General features: G+C 35.9%; 1 protein-coding gene across 1 annotated transcript in view; it reads left to right on the top strand.

Annotated features, from left to right (window-relative positions):
- LOC121643644 (ephrin type-A receptor 6-like) overlaps window positions 1-27,595 on the top strand; it is a 73,150-nt gene that overhangs the window by 38,523 nt on the left and 7,032 nt on the right. Inside the window, exons 7-12 of the mRNA XM_041991176.1 lie at window positions 736-891; window positions 4,574-4,918; window positions 17,922-18,046; window positions 18,304-18,466; window positions 20,792-20,897; window positions 23,194-23,261. Coding sequence (XP_041847110.1) covers window positions 736-891; window positions 4,574-4,918; window positions 17,922-18,046; window positions 18,304-18,466; window positions 20,792-20,897; window positions 23,194-23,261 — 963 coding nt within the window. The remainder of the gene's footprint in view (window positions 1-735; window positions 892-4,573; window positions 4,919-17,921; window positions 18,047-18,303; window positions 18,467-20,791; window positions 20,898-23,193; window positions 23,262-27,595) is intronic.

Here is a 27,595-nt window from a genome sequence, read left to right as displayed (position 1 = left end):
AATATAATAAATTTACCTTTTATCAACACTATTGGCAGCTCATCTTAAACCATGAAAATGACCATGACACTACCTGTAGTCCTATAAATAGCTCTATACATAGGCCCACTGACTGATTACAAGATTGTAGACACCTGTGATTTTTTTTTTAAGTATGGTTGAAAAGCAATGTCTGACTTTCACTGGTTAAATTTCATAGAATTTTTATTTATTATTACTTTTGTCAGATTCAAGTTATTTCTGTGGCCATGTGAGTTCTTCTTTCTTTAACCAAAGAGTACCAACAATTTTGTCCAAGTCTGTGTATATATATATATATATATACATATATATATATATATATACATATATATATATATATATACGTTTAATGTCAGTGTGAGCTTACTGAACATGGTTTCTATCCAAACATTAGCTGACAAGTTCATGTCTAATTATGTAAGCATTATGGGATTTGATGAGCATCAGTAAAGTTAATATTCAGTACCTGCTGTTGGGTAGCAAACTTGCTGCTTGTAAGTTGTGCATCTGGGATCAGGGCTGAACAAGTTCATAGTCCACTGGTTGACCTTTAAGGTCTTGTATTTCTTTTAGTTTGTGTTTATTTAAAAACACATTTCTGGGTTGTGAATGTCTGTTCAGAATAAGGGCATTGCAGGTGCATACCTAAGATGTAGTGATGGAAAAGTTGCACCTCTTGTAATTTGTGTCTCCTGCCTTCTTGTCTTCTTCCAGCCTGTAAGCCTGGCTTCTTCAAGGCATTTGCCGGGAACACTAAATGCTCTAAGTGTCCTCTGCATAGCTCCAGCCATGACCAGGCTGCCACCATCTGCCACTGCGATAAAAGCTTCTACAGGGCTATCAAAGACCCCTCCACAATGGCATGCACAAGTTAGTAGACTTTTAAATGCAACTATATATTTTTTGGAAATAACATATTTTGCAGTTTTTGCTTCTTTTACCATACATTCTTTACTTTCTTTTTATTTTTGTTATCATTGTAGTAATTTAAAGTCCTTACAAATAGCAAAAAATAAAATAAAATAAAATAAAATAAAATCTTCAGTCACTTACAAAAAAGGATAAAAACAAACTGTAATCCCCTTTTACCTTGAAGTGGCCTTAGCGTAATACTATACAACTGGACATTTTCATGGGCTAATTGTTCCCTCTGCTATTGTTGTTGTTGTCTCACCTCTGCTGCTTGACTGCATTAGCAGACTATGTTACACCTGAAAAACAAGAATCTGAATGACCTTAAAGAATATAAAACTTTCTTGTTAGCAAAATATGCAATGTTCATCCAAAAAAAAAATAAAAAAATAAATAAATAAAAAAGAGTCACAACTTGGATTTAACTAAGCAAATAGGAAAGATCCATGCAGTATTTATTCAATTGGTGGCTGATAGTTTCAGCTGGAAACAAATTATTTAACCCCAAATGATGCAGTGCATAACTTCCCATTTCTTGTCCTGTGGTCGTGAAAAAAATGTTGCGTTATATAACGTAGAACTCTGTGTTCTTGACTTGTTTAATGGCACAATGATATCTGTAATGTGTATTTCTGGAGCTGTTGCAGCCCAGCATCATTCCAAAGCTGAGAAACCACACTTCACTTCACACAACTTTTTTCTTCTGGGGACAACATGTGGTGTTCAAGCAGAATTTTGCTTATGCCTTTTGTTACATGCTAGCAAGTAGATATAAACACACCGGCCATTTTGAACATGCACCATGACTTTTTTAGGAACAGAAACACAAGAAGACATTATCAAAGGAAAAGCGGACAAGAAAGACAGAAAGGGACAAAGCAAGAGATAAGTCAGGAGTCAAGATAAACTTGTCTTTTACTAGCTACAGAGAGCTCTCAGTACAGGTATGATGCACAATGGATGCTGAATCAGCTGTTGATACGGGTTGCGTCAAATCTGCAAAAGTTCCGTAGTGCATCTTTAATCTGTTTCAGAAAGGTCGAATTATTGGCATCAAGCAAAGAAAATTTTGAAGGAAATTGCTAAAACTACTCAAAGTGAGTTAAGAACTGTCCAAAACATTATTAAAAACTCCTTCAAGTAAGAAATGTGGTTGGTAAAAATCTTGAATGCTCATGACCTGCAATCATTTCAAGATTTGGTGAAATCAGATTGTAAAAAACAGTAGAACTCAAGACTCTGTTTGAAAGTAAAAGTATTTCCAGATACGAAATCCGAAGGAAAAACAACCATTCTACTCACGTGGCTCAGTGTGCAACCCCAAATTGCTCCTAATAGGTCGTGGTTGAGCCCCTTGCATGGCAGCTTTCACATTAGTGTGTGAATGTGTGTGTGAATGGGTGAATGTGATGCAAAATATGAAGTGCTTTGGGTATCATTCCAGGTACAGTAAAGCGCTGTATAAATGCAGACCATATACCATAAAACCACTTATCAGTGAGGCTAATAAAAGAAAAAAGAAAAGGCTTCAATTTGCTAAGTAGCTTTAAGATTGGACTCTGGAGCAATGGAAGAAAGTCATGTAGTCTGATGAGTCCAGATTTGCCCTGTTCCAGAGTGACAGGCATCAGTGTAAGAAGAGAGGTAGATGAAGAGATACTTCCATTATGCCGAGTGTCGAAGAAGCTTATTAAAAGGATGCCAGAGCGAATGCATGTGGTATGACGGCAAACTATTCCGGTAACAACAATAAATGTTTTTTTGTCATCCAAGTTGTTGCCGTTGTTTAATCAAATAAAAAACAGATCATGTATGGATCACTGCTGGAGAACTTATCTTTCTTTTTCAGCTGATTATCTTACCTCTAAGAGGGTCAAAACCCCTCTTAGGGTTGACTGGGGCTCGGGGAAAAATTGGTCACCCAACAATCGAAAGATTGTTGGTTTGACCTGCATGACGCATCAAAATTCCCCTTAAACAAAATACTAAATGCCTCATTTGTCCTGATGCATTAATCAATGTGGGAGTGTATGTGTAACTAATTTATGCAGTCAATGTTTAAAATAAAATAGCAGTCTATAAAATAATGTTTGTGGCTTTTTGTGACTGTTCAAGCAGACTGAAAAAAGTTAAATTAAATATGATATGGATGATGTTTAGTATATTTGGTGTTTCGTACCTGTCACAGTATCATCCAGCATGTTTTAAAATATAGATGTTGTCATAGCTTCAGCTTTCCATCACTTTAAATCGGTCTGTTTTCTTTCATTTGTGTTCACTGTTTTTTTTTTTTTTTTTTTTATTTTATACCAGGTCATTTCTGCTGCTTTTATCTCTATGGTTTGTTTTACACCTGTTTCGGGTTTGGTGATAACCCCACTTTTCTGTTCCTGGCTTCCACACCTGGTTATAATCAGCCTTTACTCACAATGAATATACTTTCCCATCTCTGCAGTTTTCCGCCACATCTTCTCTCCCTAGCTGTCCAACCTGCATGTGTTATACTCCATTTTGCTCCTGGTTTTTGTCTTGCCTATTGCCTATTGCACTGTTTGCAACTGGATATTTGACCCTTGCTTTTGGATTTTGTCAATGCTAACTTCTTATTTGATAATCTTGCTTTGAGAGTTTTATCTGTGTTACCAGTTAGGTCTGTTGCTTTGCAGGCCTCATTGAGTCCCTATTCAGAAAGGTGCTGGTTTAACCCTATAGCTATGAAATATTTCTACATTCACCATACACTTCTTCCTAATTAATCATGTTGTGAGGTGAAATGCTACATGTTTAAATTAGGGCTGTCAAATGTAATGCAAATGTAAATAAATCATGCAGAACAAATTTCTCTTAATTCAGCTAACAACAGCGCTTCAAGCCAAGTACATAACTATAGTATTAACAGTGGCTTCTGACAGTTTTATACACAAATTGACAAGATATTTAAGGACATACTCACAACACTTCTAATTTCGTTGCAAAATATTCTATTATATTGTTGCATATTTAAAACTTAAAAAAAGAGCATGAACTTCCAGAGAATTACATAAAAATATTCATGTTGCATGAAATGCCACAGGATATGTCAAAAGACACCCGCAGTTTCCCCCATTTGCTCACCAGACACACATGTTAAAAACTCAAAGTATTCTTAGAGGCTGCTAACTTGTAAGAAGGTCTTGATCATGTGCCAGTTGTTGCCTCATCTTCAAGGTGACATGAGTAGCATGACCTGCATGGTAAAAATAAAACTGAAATAATCTTGAATTTTTCAAATCAAATTTATTTATAAAGCACTTTAAACACAGCAATACTGACCAAAGTGTTTTATAGCAAAACAGCAACAGATCAGATTATGAAATTTTCAAATACAGTATTAAACCTTAAAAGACTCAATTAGTGTAAAATCCAAAGAAAAAACGTGGGTAGAGTTTTTAAAACAGAAAAAGAGGAGGCCTGTTTAATGTTTGATTTGGCAAAAGCCCCATCTCCTCGAAGTTTCAGCCTAGTTTTAGGAAGAACAAGGACCTTCTGATCAGCAGACTTTAAAAGTCACGAGGGAGTGTTAGGGCTGAAGCAGGTCTGATTGATAGGGTGGCGCTAATCCATTTAATTTACATGTCTAATACTTTCCTTTTCTTTTCAGGGCCTCCATCAGCTCCTAGAAACCTGGTCTCAGTCATCAACGACACTGCTCTTTTCTTGAAATGGTTGCCTCCCAGTGATACAGGAGGCAGGAACGACATCACTTACAACATCCTGTGTCAGCGCTGTGGTGGAGGTGACAGTGGTTTCACACAGTGCGAGCCATGTGAGCCGGACCTGCGCTTCATCCCTCGGCCACTTGGTATAACCGGTACCTTCGTTGCAATACTAGATTTTGCAATGCAGGCCAACTACACCTTCCATGTGGAGGCTGTGAATGGAGTCTCTGGTTTGGGTGTGGCTGCACGCTCACTGGCAAATGTTACTGTCAACACGCACCAAGCTGGTGAGTTGTAGATCTTTTGTACACTTCAGTGCAGCTTTCAGATGGTTTATTGTACTGTCTACGCTGTTACAGTCATGACAAGCTTTACCTACCACCACTCAGGAGTGACTTATATTGACTAGCGATAAATCTTTAACAGCAGATCGTTCGTCCTGTAAGACAGCAGAGATGAACGGAAGAAAACCTTTTAACACTTTTAACCATCTTGATTACTAAAACTAAATATTTTCTGTGTTCACCTTTAAAATGCCAGCAGTTACTAACTTCCTTACATTAAACCTTCACAAGTTAAACATGGATTTTGCTTGTTGGACAAATGTGGCAACAAGAGCTTCTCCTCAAAATGATTAAGCTTCTGTTTCTGCATTCTGTCTCCTTTTCTTTTGTATGTTAACATTAAATTGACCTTGCAGCTTAAAATTGCTTACAAAAGGTGAAACTGAAATCATTCTGTGCATATATTGTAGTTACAGAATACTTCATGCTTATTGAATATTTTGTTTGATAGCAGCTTGAATAAATAAACATCTAAATTTGCCTTTTTCTCTCCTGAGAACCCTTTATCTTCTTCTGCAAGCTCCCAATCCAACTTAATGAGTCAAAGCTTGAGACACACTTCGGACCCTTGAGGAGCTGACAGAGCCGCTCTGAGCCAAACTTAATCCTCATTAGTAGAATCCAGATGACCTGAGGTCTGCTGTGTCACAGGTTCACATGGGATCATTGTCTTAAGATTGAATTAACTAAATCAAGGTACCTGAACTTCATCCTGAGCCTTATATTTCAAGGACAGAAATATTGATGGAATAATTGATGAAGAAGGTCAAGATGAAGGATGGGAAAAGGGTGGATTAATAAATTATATTGGCGTATACATAAGCATTTTCTCCCTTTTTCAGCATATGCAGCAAGGTTGGGTTGGGCTAAAATTCTGATGAGAGTAAGACTGATGCCCATCAGTCAGTAACTGATGAGAATTAGCAAAAGATTATCTCTGCCAAATCACTTCTCTGTGTTTGAATAGATTATCCTTATTTTATCAGAACTGTTTGGCAATTTTTAATAAGTGGAAGAAGATGGATGGGTGGATGAATATGTATGGATCCAAACAAATATGTATCTGCCACATTGAATTTTCACCGGCAACTAGAGGTCACTAGAAACTAGTGCTTCATCTAACTGTAACTACTTGTAAGCTTAAAAGAATCTACCTTTTTTATATCTGTTTAGTCTTAAAGAAATGTCCTTTGGCTAAAAGATCTTCAGGATTTCTAAACCATAAATTCTGTGTGTAGCAGCTTGTTTTAAGGATTGGAGTAAGCCACTCGACTCTTCTCCACCCCTTCCTTAGGGTGTGTATCTGGAGATTCGTCCTAGACCATCACTATGCAAAAATTAAATTTGAACACTAATTACAGTCAAAAAATCCTTTACGCATTTTATATTGTATGAGACAGCTCATAGTACCGAACCTAAGAGCTAATACTAGGACACACAGCAAACTAAACTCATACTACCATACACAAAACTGGTAGGAAATACTTTAGTGACAGTTTTATCCTCAAATACATTTCCCTCTTTTTCAGTTGGATTACAGTTGTTATTAATTCCTCTTAAGGCACAATCCTGCAATGAATCGTGTGTTCAACTGTTCCAATTTATTTAAACATTGCATCACAGATAGGGATGCTAAAGTATCAGTCAACAGAGCTTAGATAAGTCAAATTCCACCATGACTCCTCTGATATATCTTCACTTATTAACCTGAACTTTACTGTAACTTCGTTCTTACAGTAAAACATTTGAATGAATTGAGAATTATTTTGTTATTTTTTCTTAAGGCAAGTTTATTTGCATAGCACAATTCTGTGACAGGGTGGTTGAAAATGCTTTACTGAATACAAGAAGCATAATTTAAAGCCCCACTCTGGCAGTTATTAATCCCCTCAAAGTCATCTGTGCACCTAAACTTGTCCTTTTTAAAGTTTTTGGCAGGAAAACAAACGCTGATGATTTGAAACTAAGCTTTCCTTCATTCTTTGAATATGGATGTATAAATAAGCTAATCTGGATCCTTCTATGTTTTGACCTTTTTCCTCCCCAGTAGATGACATTGTCTGCTCTATTTTCTCCAGATTTGTTTACATCATGATATGTTCAGCAATTCTGATGTTAGGGCAATTCAATATTTGAAGCAGAAAGATTCCCAGGAAGACAAAGCTAATATTGCAGCTAATAGTGGTGAAAAGGACAGAACTGAAGCTAAAGGGTTCACAGTAGTGAAGCTACAGCTGTTTAAATAATAATACAAAAGTGAATTTGACAAATTTTCAAATGTGTCCAAATGACAGTTTCACAGAGGAAATATTAAATTTACATTCAGATACTACATCAATTGTACTTTATTATCATGGTTAATAACTGAAAAGGGAAAGAAAAACCCACAAAAGTGAAAGATATTTTAAAAGATTGCCAACTATGCTGTTCTTACTCATTTTCCTGAGATCATATTTATTTATATGAATTACAGTAAATATGACCAAATGAAAATACTCTGACACTACTTTAAAAGTTGAGGCTGTGGTATAGCAATGTCTCCTTTCTTTTCTGAAGGTTGGTCCAAATATTGATAAGGAAAGGAAGCAATAAAGTCCAGTATTACAGATAATTTAAACTGGTCGTATGTCTGCCCCCTGGAAAATTGTAGACAAGGAACTTTTCTAAGCAAAAAGAAAATTCTGTAAATTTGAATGGCCAACCATTGTCGGACATAGGGAAGGCCTTAGCAGAGTGACAAGGTTGTGTTTCCTTTAGTTTTAGTTAGTTGTCCATCCCGTCGGACACCCAAATACATGCTCCCAAATGCAGAGAAAAACTGATTTTATAGTTATAAAGAAAGCTTATAAGTGGAAAAACTGAATTAGAAGATAGTGATATGACAAATCATTTTCAGATGTATAGCTGTGAGGTTTCTTTTATCTCATAAACTCTTTTTGGCTGTATAAATAGTGAAGGGCACCAATTATAATTGAGTTTTGTTTGGCCTGTCACATTTGTTAGTTTAAACAGAGGACACCAGGGCCAGCTAACATGTGAAGCCTCCCTCAAAGTTCTGTACTTTGGTCTTTTCTAATGAGAAAGGTTCAGACCACAGTCAGTCACTGCTGTGACCAAATCATTTTTCAGGCTCACACACTGTAATTTCTCCTCTCATATGCAGTGAAAAGGCTTGCTATGAATAATAAATGCCTGAAGAATATCCACCTTTCTTACATTGATCTCATTCATCAGGCATTTATTATGCATCCGCTTGTAGCCATGTGGTCTCCTAGGTCCTTGCAGCTCCTGCTTGATGAAGGTGACACCTTGTCCAATGTCTGCATATTGTTTGCTTTGCTACCTGTGCATTTTAAGCAGGGATAGAAATAGTGCAGGGAAATTGTTCTTAGGGAAAAGTGCTTTAATTTTAATGAAATCTCATGTAAATTAAAATTACTGAATGTAATCAGAATAAAAGTCAAATGTAGGTTGATGTAAATGTACTGTCAAATAAATAGGATATGTGAAAAAAATATTATACTATATTATTATCCTTTGCCTAATGGTATAAACAAACTAAAGAAACAAACACTAAAGAACTAATTTCAGAGAGAGAACTGAATGTAAGTGTACGTTTTTGCAGAACATTATCATTATGTTCTGGTTAAGCTGCACTGAGCTCCTATACCCAAAACAACACCAAATCATGACCACTTGGCAAGCTCATTTCTGCTCATGTAGATAATTGTCAAGGGTGTTGCTCCCTTCCGCAGAAAGATCTCTCAAGGAATAACTAAATATACTTCATGGGGAGATGTTAAGTTACATCACTTACATAAGCAGACACTTTTGGGGCGTTAATGTCAAAATAAACAGCTTTAACAATCACTAAACCCAAACATACAGAAGGCTGCATTAATTTATTTATTGGTAATTCCTTTTTCTCAGTTTTCAGGCAATGGTTAGTACATGGCTGCTAAGCCAATAAACAATAGTCCCAGTTATTATATCACTGTCACATTTATACTCCTGCCAGTTGTAGTGAATTCTTATGGCTATATCTTCAAGCACATAGTAAAAAAATATTGTACTAGGTATCATTATTTGGATTTATATGCCTGCTGATAGGCTATAGCTGCTGAAAGGTTATACCTTGGAAGCCAGATGTCATGTGTATATGTGTCACCTTATACTAGTCTCTCTGGGAAAGGCAACAAGACTGATGGGGGGGAGTCAGAATGCAAAATATTTTCCACAGAGAAGGAGAGGCAGCCTGCGGGGATGTTCCCATTAGGATGTTTAGACTGGATTAACTTGTCAAACTGCCTTCATTCAGTAGACATACTGTAAGCACACACAACCAGGCACATGTGCAAACATGCAGGCAAACAATTTGCACACATGTAACACCTACATGCATGCTTATGGTTTGCTAGTCATTTCATCAGTCCTCCCTCCTGCTTTTTCTAGTCTGCTTCTCTCCTTCCCACACATGAACATGAATTTTTATTCTCTTGGGTTTTTTTTAAATCAGAAGCACAATAACAGTCTACACATGATTCACATATTCACTTTTTTTAGCTTGCAAGTGTACTCTACAGTTTGCTTGCAGCTTCCTGTGGGTAAAAATCTGCAGTTTGTTGCAGTTAAATACAGCCCATCTCTCATCAACTAAACTATTTATCAAATGTAAATGAAAGAGCAACATTAACAGTATGCTGCATATATTACAAGCTTTAACTGCATTTTAATGATGCGGTTCAAAAAGCTGCATTAGAAAAAAATCTATTTAAATGCATATGCGAAAAGCAAAACACTTCAAAACATACCATAATTTCAAACCACTGATTGAATTGAGAGAATGTTTGTTTGTTTTTGTTTTTGGTTTTTTTTTTCATAACCTGTGCTTGTGTAAAATCTGTTAATCTGGACAAAGTTGTGGGCTGCCTCAATGCCAATTAAACACAGATTCTTCAAGGTGATACAAGCAATTAATTGTGATATTACGCCAGTGATGGAATAATAGCCAATCAAAAGCATTATTTACAATTAATTAGATTTATTATATATTTTTTAAATTTCTTTATTTATTGTGATGCTGAAGGGCTACTGTTGGAATTCTATTTGTTTTCTTTTATGTATTAATTATGATATTTAATTTTGATGACCCTATTAATAATGTCTTCCGAATTACCTATGTGTTTCCCTAACTTAAAAGATAAGTTAAGGTGCATGCTCTTTCATCTTTTAGCACAGTGGAGTGCTCATTGCTTAAGATATGTTATATAAAAAATGACAAATACAGTTTGGTAATTTCAATTCTATATATGTGTATGTATGGACTCTCCAAAATAACAATTAAGTAGCTGAAAGAGCTATGTTTGTGTATTTTCAGTTCAGTTGCACCACATGATGCTGGTCGTCTGATGATGGTCAGCTGATCATCTGAACAGCACTTAAGGTAGAAATGCAGAGCAGAGTGAGCTGCAAACACTGTGTTTATGAAGAGTGAACTATGCTCTGTGCAGGATAAGCTGCAGGCTAGTTGTTGCTCAGCAGAGCATTTGTCACTGAAGAATCCTCCCACTAAGTTGACTGCAGTAGAAGTCAGTGAAAATTTGTCCAAGGGGTTCGATGCACAAATTTGTTTCCACAAAAGGAGCAGAGAAGTAGCTGCAAATATAGATTCTCACTGTGTTAGAACCTTATGTAAGATTACAGTGATAAATAAGGAAGATTCCAGCAGAGGCTGAACAGGAAAAGGAAAATATTCACTAAACAATGACTCTTGTGGAGTCATTTGTTCGTGACAGTTTCACTTGAGATTGAAAGACATTTCAGTGATATTTAATAAAGACAGTGTTCTCTGGCCCATCTTTGACAGTACGAAGTGTTTAAGGATTTGTCTATTTGAATGCTTGAAAGTTGAAAAAACAAGTACGCTCCAGCTCTCCTTTATTTATTTATTTATTTTACCATTATTGACCATATTTCTTTTTAGTATTTGCAGTGGTCTTAATATAAGTTTCATTACATTATATGTTTTAGGCTTTAGATTTTTACCCAAGTTGACTAAAGCCTGGTACACACATAACGATTTTGGGGCTGTTTTCGTCCCGATTTTGACTTATCCCGACCTTGGACGGCAAACTCCCGATCATCGTGGCATTTCCCTGTACAATTATCATTTGGTCTGTGGTGTGTTATGAGCGGGGAAAGTCATAATGAGTGTTTTTAATTTTTTAGGTAATTCAGTTTTGATGTGTAAAGGCTTATTTTGTTTTTAATATGCATGAATTGAATTGTGCTTAAATTTTTTTGTTTTTTGATCTTGTAAAGCACATTGTATTGCCTTCGGTATGAAAAGGGCTTTATAAATAAAGTTTGATTTGATTTGATCATTTCTTCGTCCTATATATCCCCTTCCATGCTGTGTGTTGTGTTTTCCTGTTGTTGCTATGTTTCTTCTTCGTTTTTTGCTGGTTGTTGCTATGGTTCTTTTACGTTTCGATGTTTGTCCGGCTTAGAGGACTAGATTGTAAATGACTTGCAGGACAGCATCGTCATGTGTGTGTTGTTCTGTGATTACATTATCAGAGCATACCACACACAGTACGATCAAAACTGATGTTTTTTTATTTTCACATGTGAGGTCTCATAAGATAAGATTTAAAAAATCGTTATGTGTGTACGAGGCATTACATGACTTTTGTTTTTGGCAGAATATAAAGCATACAAGCAAATGGGTTAGTTTTAAACAATGTTTTGATGTCCCAACAAGACTAATGATGCCAAATACACTTCAAAACTTTTAATGAAGTGGATAAAGCAGGCTATTTTTAAGGGTTTGGAATGTCCTTCCCAGATTCCTGACCTCAAGATCATATAGACTAGTATTGTGTTTAAAAAAAAAAGTGTTTTTGAACAACCATCAGGGCTAATGGGTATTTAATCAAATATTAGATCAATTTAAGTTGTTGAACCTCTATTTACAATTTGTTTAATAATTTTTGTTAATATCAAAGAGCCATAATATAATTCAGAGCTGTGCTTATTTCTTTCAATTTATATCTTACCCTCTAAGAAAAGAACTGTTAAAAAGACTCACCATGTCCATTGTAAGAAGTGTCTTCACTTCTGATGATATATTAAATGTGTTGTGTTCCATTTTTCTCAGGATTGGTGAATCAGTTAAAGTTTTTTAAGTTGCTAACCACTTAGGGCTGGGGGATATGGCAATAAAATAAAATAAAATTAAATTAAATTAAATTAAATTAAATTAAATTAAATTAAATTACATTAAATAAAATTAAATTAAATAAAAAAATCAAAATATATTTTTTCATATTGTCTGATCTTGATTTTTATCACAATAATTCTGCCAGTTTTTAAGCATGCACACTGAAATTAGTTCAACATTTTGCAAAGTTAATAAAGCAAATTAAAAAAGATCAGAATCTTCATAAATAAGAAGGATAAAAGGTTTTTTGCTGGCTTCTGTTCACCACTGTGAGGAAGCAGAAGCATCTCCAAATAAGTTTTCTTGCAGAGGACAGCTCGGATAGCACATGATGCTCTAAGCAATGTCGATCCTGTGAGATGGCAGATTCAAACCGGGCATGCTCAAACATTCATTCAATTGTATTTTCACCAACCTAATCTAAAAATTCTTAAAAGTAGGAAAATAGTGTCTTTTAAGGTACACTATGGAGCACAATAAGGAGGATTTGGCCAGGCTGACAGATTTTAAAGATCAGTGCTACAACAGAATCGGCATGGGGAAGCCAAACCAAACATCAACCCGCTCTACCTCATCCAAGGCCAAGAGATAGCGAAAGAAGGATTCACCTGGAGCTATTACACCAATTGGGAACAACTCAATGGACATTCTTATCTCTGTAGATATGAAACTAACTAGTTTTGACTTGTGTTTGAGCGTGGTGGAAATTTTCCACAAAGAGTTCCAGGTGTTACGTAAATCACTTTCATAGACTGGATGGAAATATTTTATATCAACCCAAATGCATGTATGAAGACCAATGATCAAACCTCACCAAGCTTCTTTTTGCAGGGCTGCACCAAGCAGGGCTGCCTGCTTTCTCCCTCACGTTTTGCTATTTTTTATTGAACCCTTAGCGGCTGCCAAAAGACAAAATAAAGAAATGAAAGGAATCCACAAAAAAAAATATAGAACATAAGTCTTTACGCTGATGATGTATTACTTTTCCTACAGAACTCACCGACATCTCTCCCCTAAACAATCACACTCATTAACAAATTCTCATCACTATCTCATTACTCTATTGACTGGTCTAAGACAGTTATGCCCATTAACTGTGACTTACAAAACATACCCAATACTACAACACAATCTGTAAACATTAGATATTAAGGCATAAACATTTTTCCCAGATTATCAGAACTGACAAAGCTAAATTATGTCCAGCTACTAAAGACAGTCTAAAGACAGAGATGGATTGGACTTACCCAACTTTTATAAATATTTCTTAGCTAACAAGCTGACATATCTCCAATATATCTCTGAATGGCTTAAATCTAGCGGTCTAGATTAATCATGGTTAGATGTAGAGCAAGCATTGTGTAAGGACAGACAATCATTTTGCCTGCTACAATGCTGGCCAGGACAAGTTAAAAAAAAAAAAAAAAAAGAAAAACAAAAAGAGGGAGAGAAACTCCCTTAAACTCGGATATTTCAAATAGCACCATTAGTAGTGTAAATTTGTTTCTGAACAACCAATGGTGAATATTCTAAATTTAAGGTTTGAAAACGAAGAAAATCCAAAAATATGAAGATAAAAGGTTTTTTTGTGGATTCGGTTAACCACTGTGATAAGGCAACTAAATGCTCAAAATTAGCTTCTCTCACAGGGATAATGTGATATTCATATTTTTTAAATAGCATCAGTAATAACTTCCTGTCCCTATGTGAGATTTTTCTGCTTCTACTTCTACTTTTCTGCTACTACTGCATACAGTAGTATGTACTGCATAAAGTAGTAGCTGCATACATTAGTAGAATGTTTTTGGCAGTAACCATATTTTTGACTGTGCTACCGTGTGTATATGCAAGTCCACATGACTTGTGAAGACATCCCTTTGCTGCTGCTTGTACAGAGCAATGGCTGCAAACAATGGTACCAATGACTGCTGTTTTGGTCGGGTGGCTGCACTGCTAGTAGCGGCTAAACTGCTAGTAGAGCTATGCCGCTAGTAGTGGCTAAACTGCATGGTCTACTTTGTGCCAAAATGGCAGGATGTGTGGACAGTGCTCGCACTTTCCTTATAATCACTTGGGTGGTATTCCTTTAAATGACTAAACAGATTTGTTGTGTTGCTGGTTTTTGAGGGCTCCAATTACTTACATATTGGCATAATTTGCTCCACGTCTCTCGGAGATATCCAGACCGCTGCCACACAACTGACATTGTGACTTCCTATTTGGAGGCTAACGCTGATGTCATGTCTGGCATCTATTTTGCTGCCTTCTGCTTGTCTAGCTTCAATTTCTCCAGCAACTTATGGAAGTGGAGCAGGAAAACTCTGATTGGCTATTGTTGCTCACATTTTCACCATGTTTGATCGAGTAAATAGACTCACAAATGATCACTGTCATCAACCAGAAATTTATCGCGATCATTAAGTATGATCATGTGATCGCCCAGCCCTATAGCCACTCATTTAAACTTAGCAAATTACTTTGACTTGTCAACATTTGTGCTTTGATGCTGCTGTAAATATATCCGTTTCTTTGCTAAATGAACACTCCCCAGGTTCTTATAAGCTAAATGCACGAGTGAACATTCTCCACTGTTACGTAGTGTCCTGATTCAGGAGAGGATTCTCACTCTTTGCTTCTTTCCCCCTTTCCTTCAGTTGATTCTCCTCTGTTTTCATCTCTTCCCCCCGCTCGGGGAATAAGGCTGTCTTCTATTTTTATGCTCAGATGCTAGGGAGATGCAACCTCGTGGGATTTCTTTACAGATCCCCCTGTTCACTCATTCGCTTCCCTCTTGCTTCTCTGTCCTTTCTTTATCTTTTTGAGCATATGTAGCTGAGGTTTAACCTATTTTTACATGTTGCCAATGAACCAGTTGGCATGTAAAGATTCTCTGTTATCTCTTATGTGTGAACAGTGATTAAACAGTGATGACTATAATAATTCCCTATGAGTCACTTATCCGTAGCAGAAATTATCCAATAAGTAGATTGATTTGCATTAAACCTAAAATAGTTTTTTGCATGAGTCTGCAGAGAGTTGTCATTTCCTTACTTAGATCTGTTGACACACAAAAGTCTAAGACTTTAGCTTCTCTCCCATGGATAGAATTATACTGTACTGTTCATAGCTGCAGACAGAAATCCTCTACTAATGTGATGCTCACAAACATTTTTATCTCTTAAGTGGGTTACACATACATATGTTCCTACTGACACTTCTGCCAGCAGAAAATATCTTCATTGGAGAATGATGTGTCTGAGCACCATCCTCGTTTGGGGGTGGGGGTTTTAACAAATTAATTCAAATCACAAGCACGTTCAGTCACACATGTACTTCAATTGAATTTGAAATTCAGGGTGTGCATGACATAGAGGATTTCATGCAAGAAATCCTTTTAACCCTTAGAGCCCTAGTGATACAGATCACTGAAACTAACACTGACAAACTGTCACCACAGCTGGAAAACCCTGCTTGTGGATGTTCTGCCTTTGTGGGTTTAAGTTAACCTTTTGTTTGCCATGTAGAGTTTGTTTGGACTTGCCTAACTACATATAATTAAAGGTATTATGGATGAGAAAAACTGTTTTTAAACATCATCTCCAAGAAATCAATTAAAAGTACATACAACACAAGCTACCAAGTAAATAGTTGTGAAAGATTATTCTTTTTTATATATATTAATAGACAAAACAAAATAATGGAAACGCAAGCAGCACCAGTGAATGTTTTGTAAATGTTCAAGGTATTTAAGTCACTGCAGGTTTAGTGTTGCACTTAACTCCACATTCTTCCATTTATATTTCTCTCTGTCAGCACTGTAAGTTAAAGCTGAAGCATCAAAATTAATCTGCGATTCATTTGCTAATCAATTAATATCTAAAATTGCAGCGTATATTTGTCAAGAGTTGGGTCAAATTTCCACACATATGAAGATTGATGTTTCGATTTCTTGTTTCATCAGTCCGCATATTCTGTCTTTTGCAAAATACTGACCCTATGTTGCCCCTGATGAGCTTAATGGGTATTTGTGTCTTAAGCAAAATGAGTCAATGTTTTGTGATAGCAAAGGGAATTTCATATTTTAATTAGAAGATGTTAAGATTCATTAATTTGTGAAATTACCTTGGTAAAACACGTCACAGCTGCCAAGAGTTTTAGTTTAATTGAAATATTATGACAAGGTTTTGCCACATACAAAACATACTTTGAGTTTTCAGCTTATAGGCATACATATTCAACCAGACTTGTGTCAGATGTCTGAATTTTTGCACACTAATGTCAAAGTTTGACAAACCTTAGATTTACATATATTTGTCATTCTGAGTGCAAGTTTTTGCAAAAGTCAGCATTTAATACTTCCTTTCCATGCACACCACATTTCTCTGCACTTCTCTGGGTGTTTGAGTTGCTGGACTGTGAAGCGTTTGTCTGGGGCTAGAAAATCTTGACAAGTTATGAGAGTTGGGTCTGCACCCTAGTGCGTTGAACTTAATGTAGTGACACGTCACATCCTTTAAAGGCTCCATCCAATTGATGGCTTTCTGTATGGAGTAGGTGATCTGCTCCTCTGAGCGTGAGGTCAGTTTAAAAAATCTGTTTGGTCCTAAATTTGTATTCAAGCAAAGATCTTCCAAACAGTGTGCAGACACACAGCAGAGGCTCTGGCTCTATTAGTTTGCTAAGTCATATTCTGTTCAAGCAGCTGCTTTATGAATAATTGATAGCAAATATTTGAATCTTTGCTTGGTGATTTTCTGATGTCTATGGCAGCCTTGAGTAAATCATTCACCTAAATATTGCAAAAATGACAAACAGACTGACCAGGTGCAGCAGGTCTACAGGTTTAGTTAACAAAAGCATTTCTCAAAGGATGCATGGAACATTATTCTGTAGTTTAGCACTGTACCTTGTTTTTTGGCTCTATTTTTCTCACCTGTATAGCTGAATGTATGTCTCATAGATGTTTCACATGAGATTGTCTATTGTGAGCTGAAGAGTGGAGGTGGAATGGGGGGGAAGGGGTATAGTTATAACTTGCCCTTCTTGGGAGGGCAGGGGTTGCCATTGAGGGGGCGGGGCATCCTCTTAATATAATGGTAGGGGAAACCACTGTCTCACAGGAGACTGTGCTGAAATTTGGTGAAAACTTGCCATTTTCCTATGCCTGTTTCTTCCTGAGTCTGTTAAAAATATATTTAAACTGCTAAATAAGCATTCAGAGTTCTTCCAGAGTGAAGACTTATACCAGCGTGCCTTAACAAGAAATATCCATCATGTGGAAACCTAAAGTTGTACATTAGGAAGCAACTAAACTTTTCTTTTGTATATTTCCCACCATCTCCCCAGGTGCTTTCATAACCTTTTCCCACTTGGGTGTGAAACCACCTGAGGTGACCAAAATATTTTATATATTGCTCAGGCAGATTAACAACTCACAAGTGACAAAGACGTAAGCAGCCCAAATGGTCAGTGGCACAAATGTAACTGCAGTAATTCCCAAAATGTGGCTTTAACAACAACAATAACACAAAATTATATTTAAACGAAGAAAGAAAATTGTAAAACCAAGGAAAGAAGTCCAGTTGCCTTCGGTTGCCAGGATGACTTAGAATCTTCATTATGAGAAAAGTCACCTGGAATTTTTTTGTTCTAAATCATTTACTCCTTACAGGTTTATGATATCAGCTTTCTCAAATCTCTGCCCGTCTTTGTCTAAACTTTCAGGTCCTGCTTTTGTGGGTGTCATCAGGAAAGACTGGGCCTCCTACAACAGCATTGCCCTCTCCTGGTCAGAAGTGGAACAGCCAGCAACAGACATAGTGGACTATGAAGTCAAATACTATGAGAAGGTGAAGGATTAATTCTTGAATGTTAACTATGTTCACATAGCAATGTTTGTTGTTTGCAATCAGACACCCAAATACAATTTTAGAGCACTTATATGTTGCTATCAATGTTTTTTTTTTCTTTTTATAATCATTAGATAAAAATGATGTGCTTCATTCTGACATTGCTGTAATTACCGGCTTGTGGAAATCTAATGTATCTGATGTGCTAAAATGTAATTTTGTTTATCTTTTCTTATGATCTGTTTCTGTTTGTCCAGGAGCAAGAGCAGCTGAGCTACTCATCAACACGGACCAAAACTCCCAGCGTGGTGGTAACAGGCCTCAGACCCTCCACTGTTTACGTCTTCCATGTGCGAGCTCGCACTGCTGCTGGCTACACGGCTTACAGTACCAACTTTGAGTTTGCAACTGCAGCTGAGGGTATGAGCATGCATGTGGGTGTTTGCATTTACACTGGAGGAATGACAGCTATGTGGAGTCATTGATGTTAATCAACTGCATAATAAAATCCAAGAATTTTATGTTTGTTATATTTTTTCTGACATTAATTTATATATGTTCCACTGTGACTGTTGTGCTTGCTGCAGTTGTAGTGAATGGTCTCTAAGTGCCTGAATAATACACTTTAGGTAATGAACAGAAAACTACCCATTTTAAAAGTATTAAACTTCAGCGCATCTGACATAAGCTTTATGCACAACCACACATAACATTTCAAACACAATTCTGTAGTTTTCACTCATATGTCATGACTGTTTTCCTGTGTATTTTTATTTTACAATAAGACGTTATTAATATTCATATGAAATACCAGTATTATTAATGATGATATTAACAAGTGTTATTATCAATAAAAAATAGCTGTCGGAGCACCACCTTAATATTTAATAGCTATGGAAGCAAGAAAAACCACGTAAAGGAAAAAGAATCAAAAAGAGTGAGCTCAGTTGAAAAACTTGTGCTGTGGCTTAAAGTGTAGTGTAGACGTAACTTGTTTCAAATTTATCAAAAACATGACCAAACAGAGTTTAACTAATTACAAAAACATAACAAAAAGAAGATAGAGATTAAAAAAAACATCACATGTAAGGAGTTGGATTTCTTCTTATGATCCATTCCACTCTTGTGGTCCGTTCATCTTTCTACATGCACCTAGAATGCACATGGCTCTACTTGGTTGCTGGATGTGTCTCTGTGCATCTTTTCTTAAAAACATCTCTCTTCTCCTCATGACTGTACTTCTCTGTCTTTCTAGACTAACTTCCTTCTTCCTAAACTTCTAAGTTCTTTGTCTAAATTTAAGTTCAAAGGTGCCGTTACTCTCTCCAGGAAGTGTGATTACTGACTCCAGCCAATGAGAGCAGGCTTCATGCAGCTTGGCTGGAGGTCAGAAAATCTGCATGAAGAGTTGATTTGGTGTTGCAAACATTTTTGATTCTTTTGTTTAAAAGTATCAGATTTAGACATTTGAGAATGCAGCTGAAGATGTTAAACCCTTTGAATGATGCACATGTAAAACTTTTATTAGTTATTTAAACACAATGAAATAAACACAATAAGTGATTCTACACAATGCTATAAAAACGTTAAAGAGAAAAAAGAATAAGGATGCTTCAGCATAAAAGAATCAACTGAATTGATTAACACTGTAAATCCTGATGATTTGAATGGTCTGCTTCCTGGGTGCATGTATATAGCTTAACAAAAACATATATGTTGTGGATATTATTTATTGAGCATAGGCAAATATATAAACACACCATGACAAGATAAGAACTTTGTACCTTTCTTATCCCAGATAAACAAAAGCTTTTCCAGGTCTTATTAGGAAACACTTTGGATAAAAGTATAAAAATAACATTTTCAGAGTTTTAGACCAGTCTGGAAAATGTCACTAAACAAGTCTTTGGTAAATGGATGTGTACTTACAGTATATAGCACTTTTCCAGTCAGCTTGACCATTCAAAGTGCTTTGCATGACATATCACATTGACCCATTCACACACACACTCATAACCCGATAGGCATGAATGAAAGAGATTGTGTTAAATCAGTATGTGATATGGTCTCATATCAATCGCTGACTCCTGAGTTAAATGAAAGTCAAATAATAATTTCAAATAATCTAATTGTTATCCACTGAATCAATATAACATTGCATTGCGATTTTATGAATCCCATAGTAACTAACACACCTGTGATCTGTCAGTCTCAGAATAGCTTAAAAGACAGAAACGTCTTTGAGATTTTCTCTCATATAATGACAGCACAGATCAGGGCTCGGTCAAGAATAGCCATAGACCAAAACTCAGGCAAATTTTTTAAAAACTGTAATAACATCTGTGTTAGAAGAAATGGAAGTCAGGCAATATGTAACTGTTGGTGGGCTGAATTCATTTCCTAGTAAAGATAGCTTGGGATGACAGTGAGCAAGTGGGCCAGAGAGACACAGATGTGGCCAACTCAGGCACAGGGAGAACATGTGGTGTTCACAGACTCCAGCTGAGATTCACACCAGAAACCCTTTTGCCCTGAGATGACAGCTAATCACCACAGCGTTGTGCAGCCCACATACAGAAGAAGACTTTTAAAAGTAGCTTTTTAAATGATTAATTTGTTCACAAATGCAGAAGGATTAAAAAGAATAAAAGCTGATCATGCCAAGTGTAAACTGCAGCAACTTTGTACTTCTGAGCAACTTGTCTGTTCTCACATGTATTCCTACTTCCCTCTTCTATTCCTCAGATCCAGACATCGCTGATCAGGGTCAGGTTCTGGTGGTTGTCACAGCTTCTGTTGGCGGCTTCTCTCTTTTGGTCATCCTAACACTCTTCCTTCTCATCACTGGACGGTGAGAAATCTCCTGATTTTTCTTTGGTACCACCTTTTCAACACTAAACCACATACACATGTGCGCAGACACACAAGGACCTTTTCTGCTCATAATCTCCGGAGTAACGCTACAACTAGAAGTCTGTTAATGGACTTTTTTTTTTTTTGCCACCAAGCAGACACTCTTATTTTCCAAATGGCTGAACCAATTTTCTGCCTAATTACTCAGCTTGTAATGCATGTACCAGCAGTTAGCTCCATTCCATTAACCTCCAAAGGCTGGCCCAGACTCTTGTCTTCAGTCTGCCTCTGGTTCGCAGCATTTTACCATTAGTGGGACATTTTAATAAACAATGAAAAATGGCCAGAAAGTCCAGTAGTTTATCTAGATTTGCACCTAATTGTGATATAAGCTGAAGTGATAATCTTTGATCATACAATTTCTAAACATCAACTGGAAATATCTGAAATCAGAAGTGGGAGCAGTGTGTTTGAGTTTACAGAAAATCAGCACTGCTAAAGGGTAGACTCAACTAAGTATCCAACTCTTATAAAGTAACACATAACTACTAGATGCCACTTAAAGCTAAATTTGTGTGTTTTTACATGAGGACCATAAGATATCAGCTAACACACCCCAAGAAGATTTTTTTTGTTGTTGTTGCTTATATTCAAACATATTTTTTTAAAGATGTCCATAAATCTGTTATGTATTTGGGTAATGTGTTGTATCTGACTTCATACCTGCTCTACAATCAAATTATTTTGTATTCTGATTTTGTTGCTGACTGTAAGTGAAACCAGTCTTTTTTTTGTAATTTAACCCTGAAGTGACTGCTTCACTGTCAACTTAAGGCAATAAAGATAGTTTTGCAGAAGATAATTTTATATTATAACTTTCAACATCAAATGACTGTTTTTTTATTTCTCCCCAATACTTTGTTTTATGCATTATAATTTATGTTTTGTGCTTTATTTTCACATATTGTTACAGTTTCAGAAGTTTGTGAATGAAGTATTACTAAATGAATTTATTTAAACAATTTTTTAATAAAGTGCCATGTCACAGCAAATGTGGTCTCTAGTCATGAAAATTAACAAATTCTTAGCAGTCAAATTAGAATCAGTCCAATTATCCACTTTAATCCAATTCTTTTTAAAAAGTTTGCCAAGCCAAGGTAACGAATAGATCATACCGTATCTTCACTTCAATTAAATCACCCATCCTGAGCTTTTGCAAAGCAACAGTGGAGTGGAAAAACTCTTTTAACAGGAACGTCCAGATTTTGGGACCTCTGCTATCTGCCTTGACCGGTTGATGGTTAAGAGGACTGGAAAGATACAATTACAGCAACCAAACCAACCCTAACTATAAATTTAATAGAAAATCTATTCTTAAAGATAAAGAGATTGTTTGCTCTCTAAACCCAAATGAGGAGCATAAGAGTTTCTATAAATGAGAGCAAAGTGCTCTGGTGGGAAAACATTGAACTATTAAGTATTTAAGATAAGACGGCGCTTGGTCATTAAGAGTTTTATATGTGCAGAGAATGTTTATTCATTTCTATTCTGAAGGGATTAACAGGGAACCAGCAAAAATAAAATAAAACTGTTGCTGATTCTCATCAATTCTCGCAGCAAAATTTTGCATCAGCTGGAGACGTTTTAGAGAAGCGTTTGTGGGGGAGGGCATAATAATAATAAGGAATTAGTTATCCAACCTATAGTAACAAATGTATGGACAAGCTTTTCTGCTTCACTCTGAGACAGGATGTTTCTGATTTTAGCAGTATTATGTGAGTGAAATAAGGCAGTTTTCTCTAAACTTTAAATGAGTTAAAGGACCAATCCTTGTCAGAAATAACTCCAGTGTTTTCTCATGGTATTTCTGGAAGCTAAGGATAATACCATTCAGAGTAGCTACTTTGCTAGACATTTCCTTGCTGAGGTTACCAGGTTTAAAGCAAATAATCACTGTCTTATCTGAATTTAGGAGCATAAATATCTATTTCTCTTTGCATCTGGGTCAATTTAATTTATATTTCAAAATATTTTAATATTTGTGACTTAAAAATGAAAAATAATTTTAGGTGGTCTCTGTTGTCTAAAATATGTGCAACTTCTTGCTTTTTATCACAAAAATCTATTAAATGTTTCCTGCTGGTAATGTTAACAAATTCAATGTATAATCCAAAAAAAAACATCAAGGCAGTCATTAGCAGAACAAGTAAAAAGTTAAAGACTTAAAGGGCAGTTTCACATCATGAAAAACACGATTCACATTTCACTTTTGGTAATCTGCTTTACCTGGACAGGTGTCAGGGGTACATCAAAGCCAGGATGAAGTCAGAGGAGAAGAGGACTCGCTTCCACAGTGGGCATGGTACTGTTTTTAATGTATATATGTGTGTGCTTTCTAAACTGGTTTTGTTTTTAAGCTTTATGTCAGTCTAGGATGTCACTCAGGCACCAAGCCAGTGACTAATGTTGCACTATTGTAATTGTAAAACTTACTAAAAAGTCAAGTAAAAAAATGGACTGAAACACAATTTTAGAGGCTAGTCTTAAAGTGGGTGTGTAAAATCATGAAGGCCCTGGAAGTTGCAGCATTGCCACATAGAAAGGATTTAGCAAGTGTTTGAAGCATCTTTACAATGTGGTACATAAACACAGTTACAGCAGATTGAGGTCAAATTCCCATCCAAACTGTAGGATCCAAACTATTGCTGAACCTCAGTTCCCTTAACTCAACTTTTTTTATACACCATATAATTTTCTTATAAGTGTATAAACAAAAATGACCCCAAAAGAAACATTTCAGCTAACTGTTCTGATGAGGCAGCTATAACCACGTCCTTGTAGTTAAATATGAAATAATACAACTCTAAATAATTATGCTGTAAATGAATGAAAAATTATGGTGACATTGAGGTCCCATGGAGTCCAGATGCTGGAATTAGACTTTAATCGGTCAACCACTCAAGTTGGTTAACCTCAAGACAACACCTCTGTAACAGTGGTGAAATAATGGCAGTAAGTGTGTTTATACTGAATGTACATAGCATTTTATTTTAATCTGATCCAGGTTTTAATCATCCTCTAGATGTGGTGTTTGAGTTGAAAATTAGGAATGAAGTTATTCAGACTCTTGCATTCATGGTCATTTAAGTATTCAGGTTTCTGATCATGTGTGTGTCTGATAGTTGAATTAGCATATAATTAACTCAGCTAAGATTTATTCATTTTTAAATCAGCAAAGGATGTTCAGAAACCAGGAAAATGGGCTTAAATCCACCAACAGTGCTCCATGATCTCATTCAGTTATTCAAAATCAGGATAAGGTCATTTACACATTTTTCAAAGCATAATGAAATGTTTACATAGTCATGACATGATCACAATACTTAAAAAAAATCCAGTGCAGAGTAATACCAAAATGCACGAAATGATATTTTAAGCACAGAAACTACAGTATGAGCTGCCAATTTCCAATTAAACTAGCAGAAAAATCCTCAGACAAATGCACTGACATAATAACAAAAAATAGACTAAATGTGAGAGGAAATATTTTCCTAATTGAAGCTGCATGTGGAGTTGAATGAAAGCTTTTTTTTATGTATATATACAGTTTCTGTAGGTTTAAACAAAGTGAAATTTGAAATGTAGAAATATATTTGGGGTTGCTAAAGTAACATCGTTAAACAGATCATCAAATTTTCTGGCATGGACAAACTAAAACATCAGGCAGTCATTCAGCGAGTTAACCAATCTGAGTTATATCTGCTACAGTTTATTGGCTTGCAGTACACTTTAAGTTATGAAATTTCAATCCACATACTTAGATATAAAATAAATAATTAAACTATTACCAAGGCAACACTGGCAAGTTACTGTACAGACTGATTACTATACATGCTGGCTGCTGCAATCCCAACTGGGACAAGACCCCTTGAGAGACTGAGGACACACTGGAGGGATTACATATCCCTCCTGGTCTGAGAGTACCACAGGATCCTCCACGGGCAGCCCAGTGTCACTGGGGAGAGGGATGTCTGGGTTTCACCACTGACACAGTTGCCTCTGTGGCCCATTCTCAGATAAGTAGAAGATAATAGATGGATGCATGCATGGATAGCCACAACTTATTTACAAGTTGTTGTGAAAAAAAAGTTCTGTATTAAGGCTTCTGTTTATCCTCTAATATACAAACAAAAAATTTTAACAAGAGATTTAAATTAAATCTGATTTAAGCCAAGCTAAAAATTAATAACATGTTTTTTTTTATACATGTCAACATTTCAGATTGCTGTTGATTTAATTAAAGCTTTGACATTTACAAATAATCAACATTTAGTCATCTTTCCTTGACATGAAGCTACTTACAAATATTTTTGTCTGTCTACCTCACCATTTTTTGCACTATCAATTCATTTAAAAATTTTAACAATCCATACAAACAATTTCTCCTTATGTTTGGCTGTTTTGACACATATCTGCCTTACAGTATCTTTCCTACATCTTTTTCTCACAGTTAACCACAAATCCACTATTGGACTGACTAAATTTGCTCCTCAGGTTAAATATTAAACTACGACTCCAAATCTGAAGCTACAATTACAGATAAACAGAGTTACTGATTTTCCCAAGGATGAGCTGTTTACTTCTAAGGAAGCAAAATGGTGCCTCATATATTATTTTAACAGTTTGGTGAGAGCTCTCGAATCTTCGATCTGAGGCCTGCAGCAGCACAAACGGGGGTCCTGAGAGAACTGCTTTGCCATGTCTAGGCCTGATTAAAGGGTTTGTGATGGATCCAAAAAGAATATTCACAAGTGTTTGGAACAATATTATGAAATGCTGACATACCTATGTGCCCACACAACCCTCCTGTGTTGCTGTGTATGAAAGATTATTCAGTTACTGTCTGTGTGCTCTGCTATTTGTATGAACTTGTTTGTGTGTCTTTTCCTCCAAGGTATGGCTGGTCTGACAGAGGTTTCCTGGAGACTTAAATTTGGAAAGAGTATAGTTTTATATAACAGCACATTACAGTGACTGATAACAGTCTTGCCATTACAAATGAGTATTTAAAAGTCTTTGTTTCTGTTCAACGGGGTCATTTCATGTCAGCACAGTTGTTTAACACGGGGGCTTCCATCGCAGATGTTTCTCCTTCGTTGTTTTTTCTCTATAACAGACAATGGATCTATATGAATAGAAAACTGTAAGAGTTATTTTTAAAGTCATAATCGCTCTTGCAAAGAGTGCTCCAAATTTGTCATTTCCCCCTACATATTACAGTAGATTAGTAGTTTACAAAGGTCACTCATTTTGCCTTTACATAAACATGTAAGCTACCACTCTGGCTTGGTAGCAAGGTTGGCAACAGAGATCTAGAACAAGACAAGGATTTACTGCAGGATATCTCACAGGGAAGGTAAATGGCCATCTGGCATAGAAGCATGAACGAGAGAGGGTTTAAGTAGGGCAGAGCAAAGGTGCAGGTAGTGTGATAATCAGGGGTGCCACAGGTGGAGCAGATGAGCTTGATGAGGGACTGGAGGCGCAGCAGAGCAGCAAACATGACAGACACAGGCAGTAATTAGTCACAGATTAATTCTGTTATCATTTTCTTTTACGTTATGTTTTTGATTATAAAAATAAACCTGAATTTCCTACAGGAATTTATTTAGATGATTTAAATAATTTAACACAAGTTAGATATTCAGTGGAATAATTGACAAGTGCTTAGAAATAAAGTTTCAACAACATGAAGGGAGACTATTCCCCATCAGATTTTTAGGTTATTGTGTTCCCATAATAGCCTACGTATAGAGAATATCATTGGTGAAAGTGTCTGATATAGACATTTTGGTGTAAATTCTCAGCACATTGTCAAATGATCATCAAAGGAAATAGGACCAATTTTTTTATGGAATTCAATTAATTTACTTTATAAAACAGAATATTCATAAAACGTATATACTCCTGTGTTTTAAATAAGGAATTTACTCATAAACTTATTATTTATACTTTTTAAAATATATCATTTAATTTATTGTAACATTATTATTTTCAGTGTAGAAACTGTTTAAATTTCACCTGTTAAACCAAATGTGGCCTTGAAACTGCCCAGACTCTTACTCGCTGGAGATGAATTAAAAGAATAGAACAAATATTAGATTGATATGTTTAACTTTTCTTGAGCAGTGCAATGTTGATTAAAATAAATGAAATTCTGTTCACAAGTCCTAAAAAACCATTGACCAAAGCAAAGACGTATATGCCCCCTTGACCAAAATAGTAATAACTATTCCGAAGAAGGTTTTATTATTATTATTATTATTATTATTATTATTATTATTTTATCCTTAATTTACTAATTATTCAAGCCAAATTTTGAACTCTAACTCACTCTAAACTTGAAAAACTGATGAACAAAATAAAATGTTCAATTGGCTGAATTTGCACAAACTGTACCTGGAAAATGTGGAAATATTTGGAATAGTTCTCGGCTTCCCCAGTGTGTTGTTGTTTATTCTTTCTGTTGTGTACTGGGAAACATCAACTAGACAGGCAATGGCAACAGCTTTAACAAACTGGTAGAAAAGGCTTCTTTTTTATAGAGCTGTGCTTAGACACCCTGGAGACAGAGTTGGAATGCAGACTGAAAACTAGAAGCTATCTCTAACAAAACTTTCAACATTCTGCAATGTG

The sequence above is a fragment of the Melanotaenia boesemani genome, chromosome 1 (genome assembly GCF_017639745.1).
Source record: "Melanotaenia boesemani isolate fMelBoe1 chromosome 1, fMelBoe1.pri, whole genome shotgun sequence".
Taxonomy (NCBI): Eukaryota; Metazoa; Chordata; class Actinopteri; order Atheriniformes; family Melanotaeniidae; genus Melanotaenia; species Melanotaenia boesemani.
Note: the sequence above shows the minus strand (reverse complement) of the source record. Positions and strands in the feature narration are given on the sequence as shown.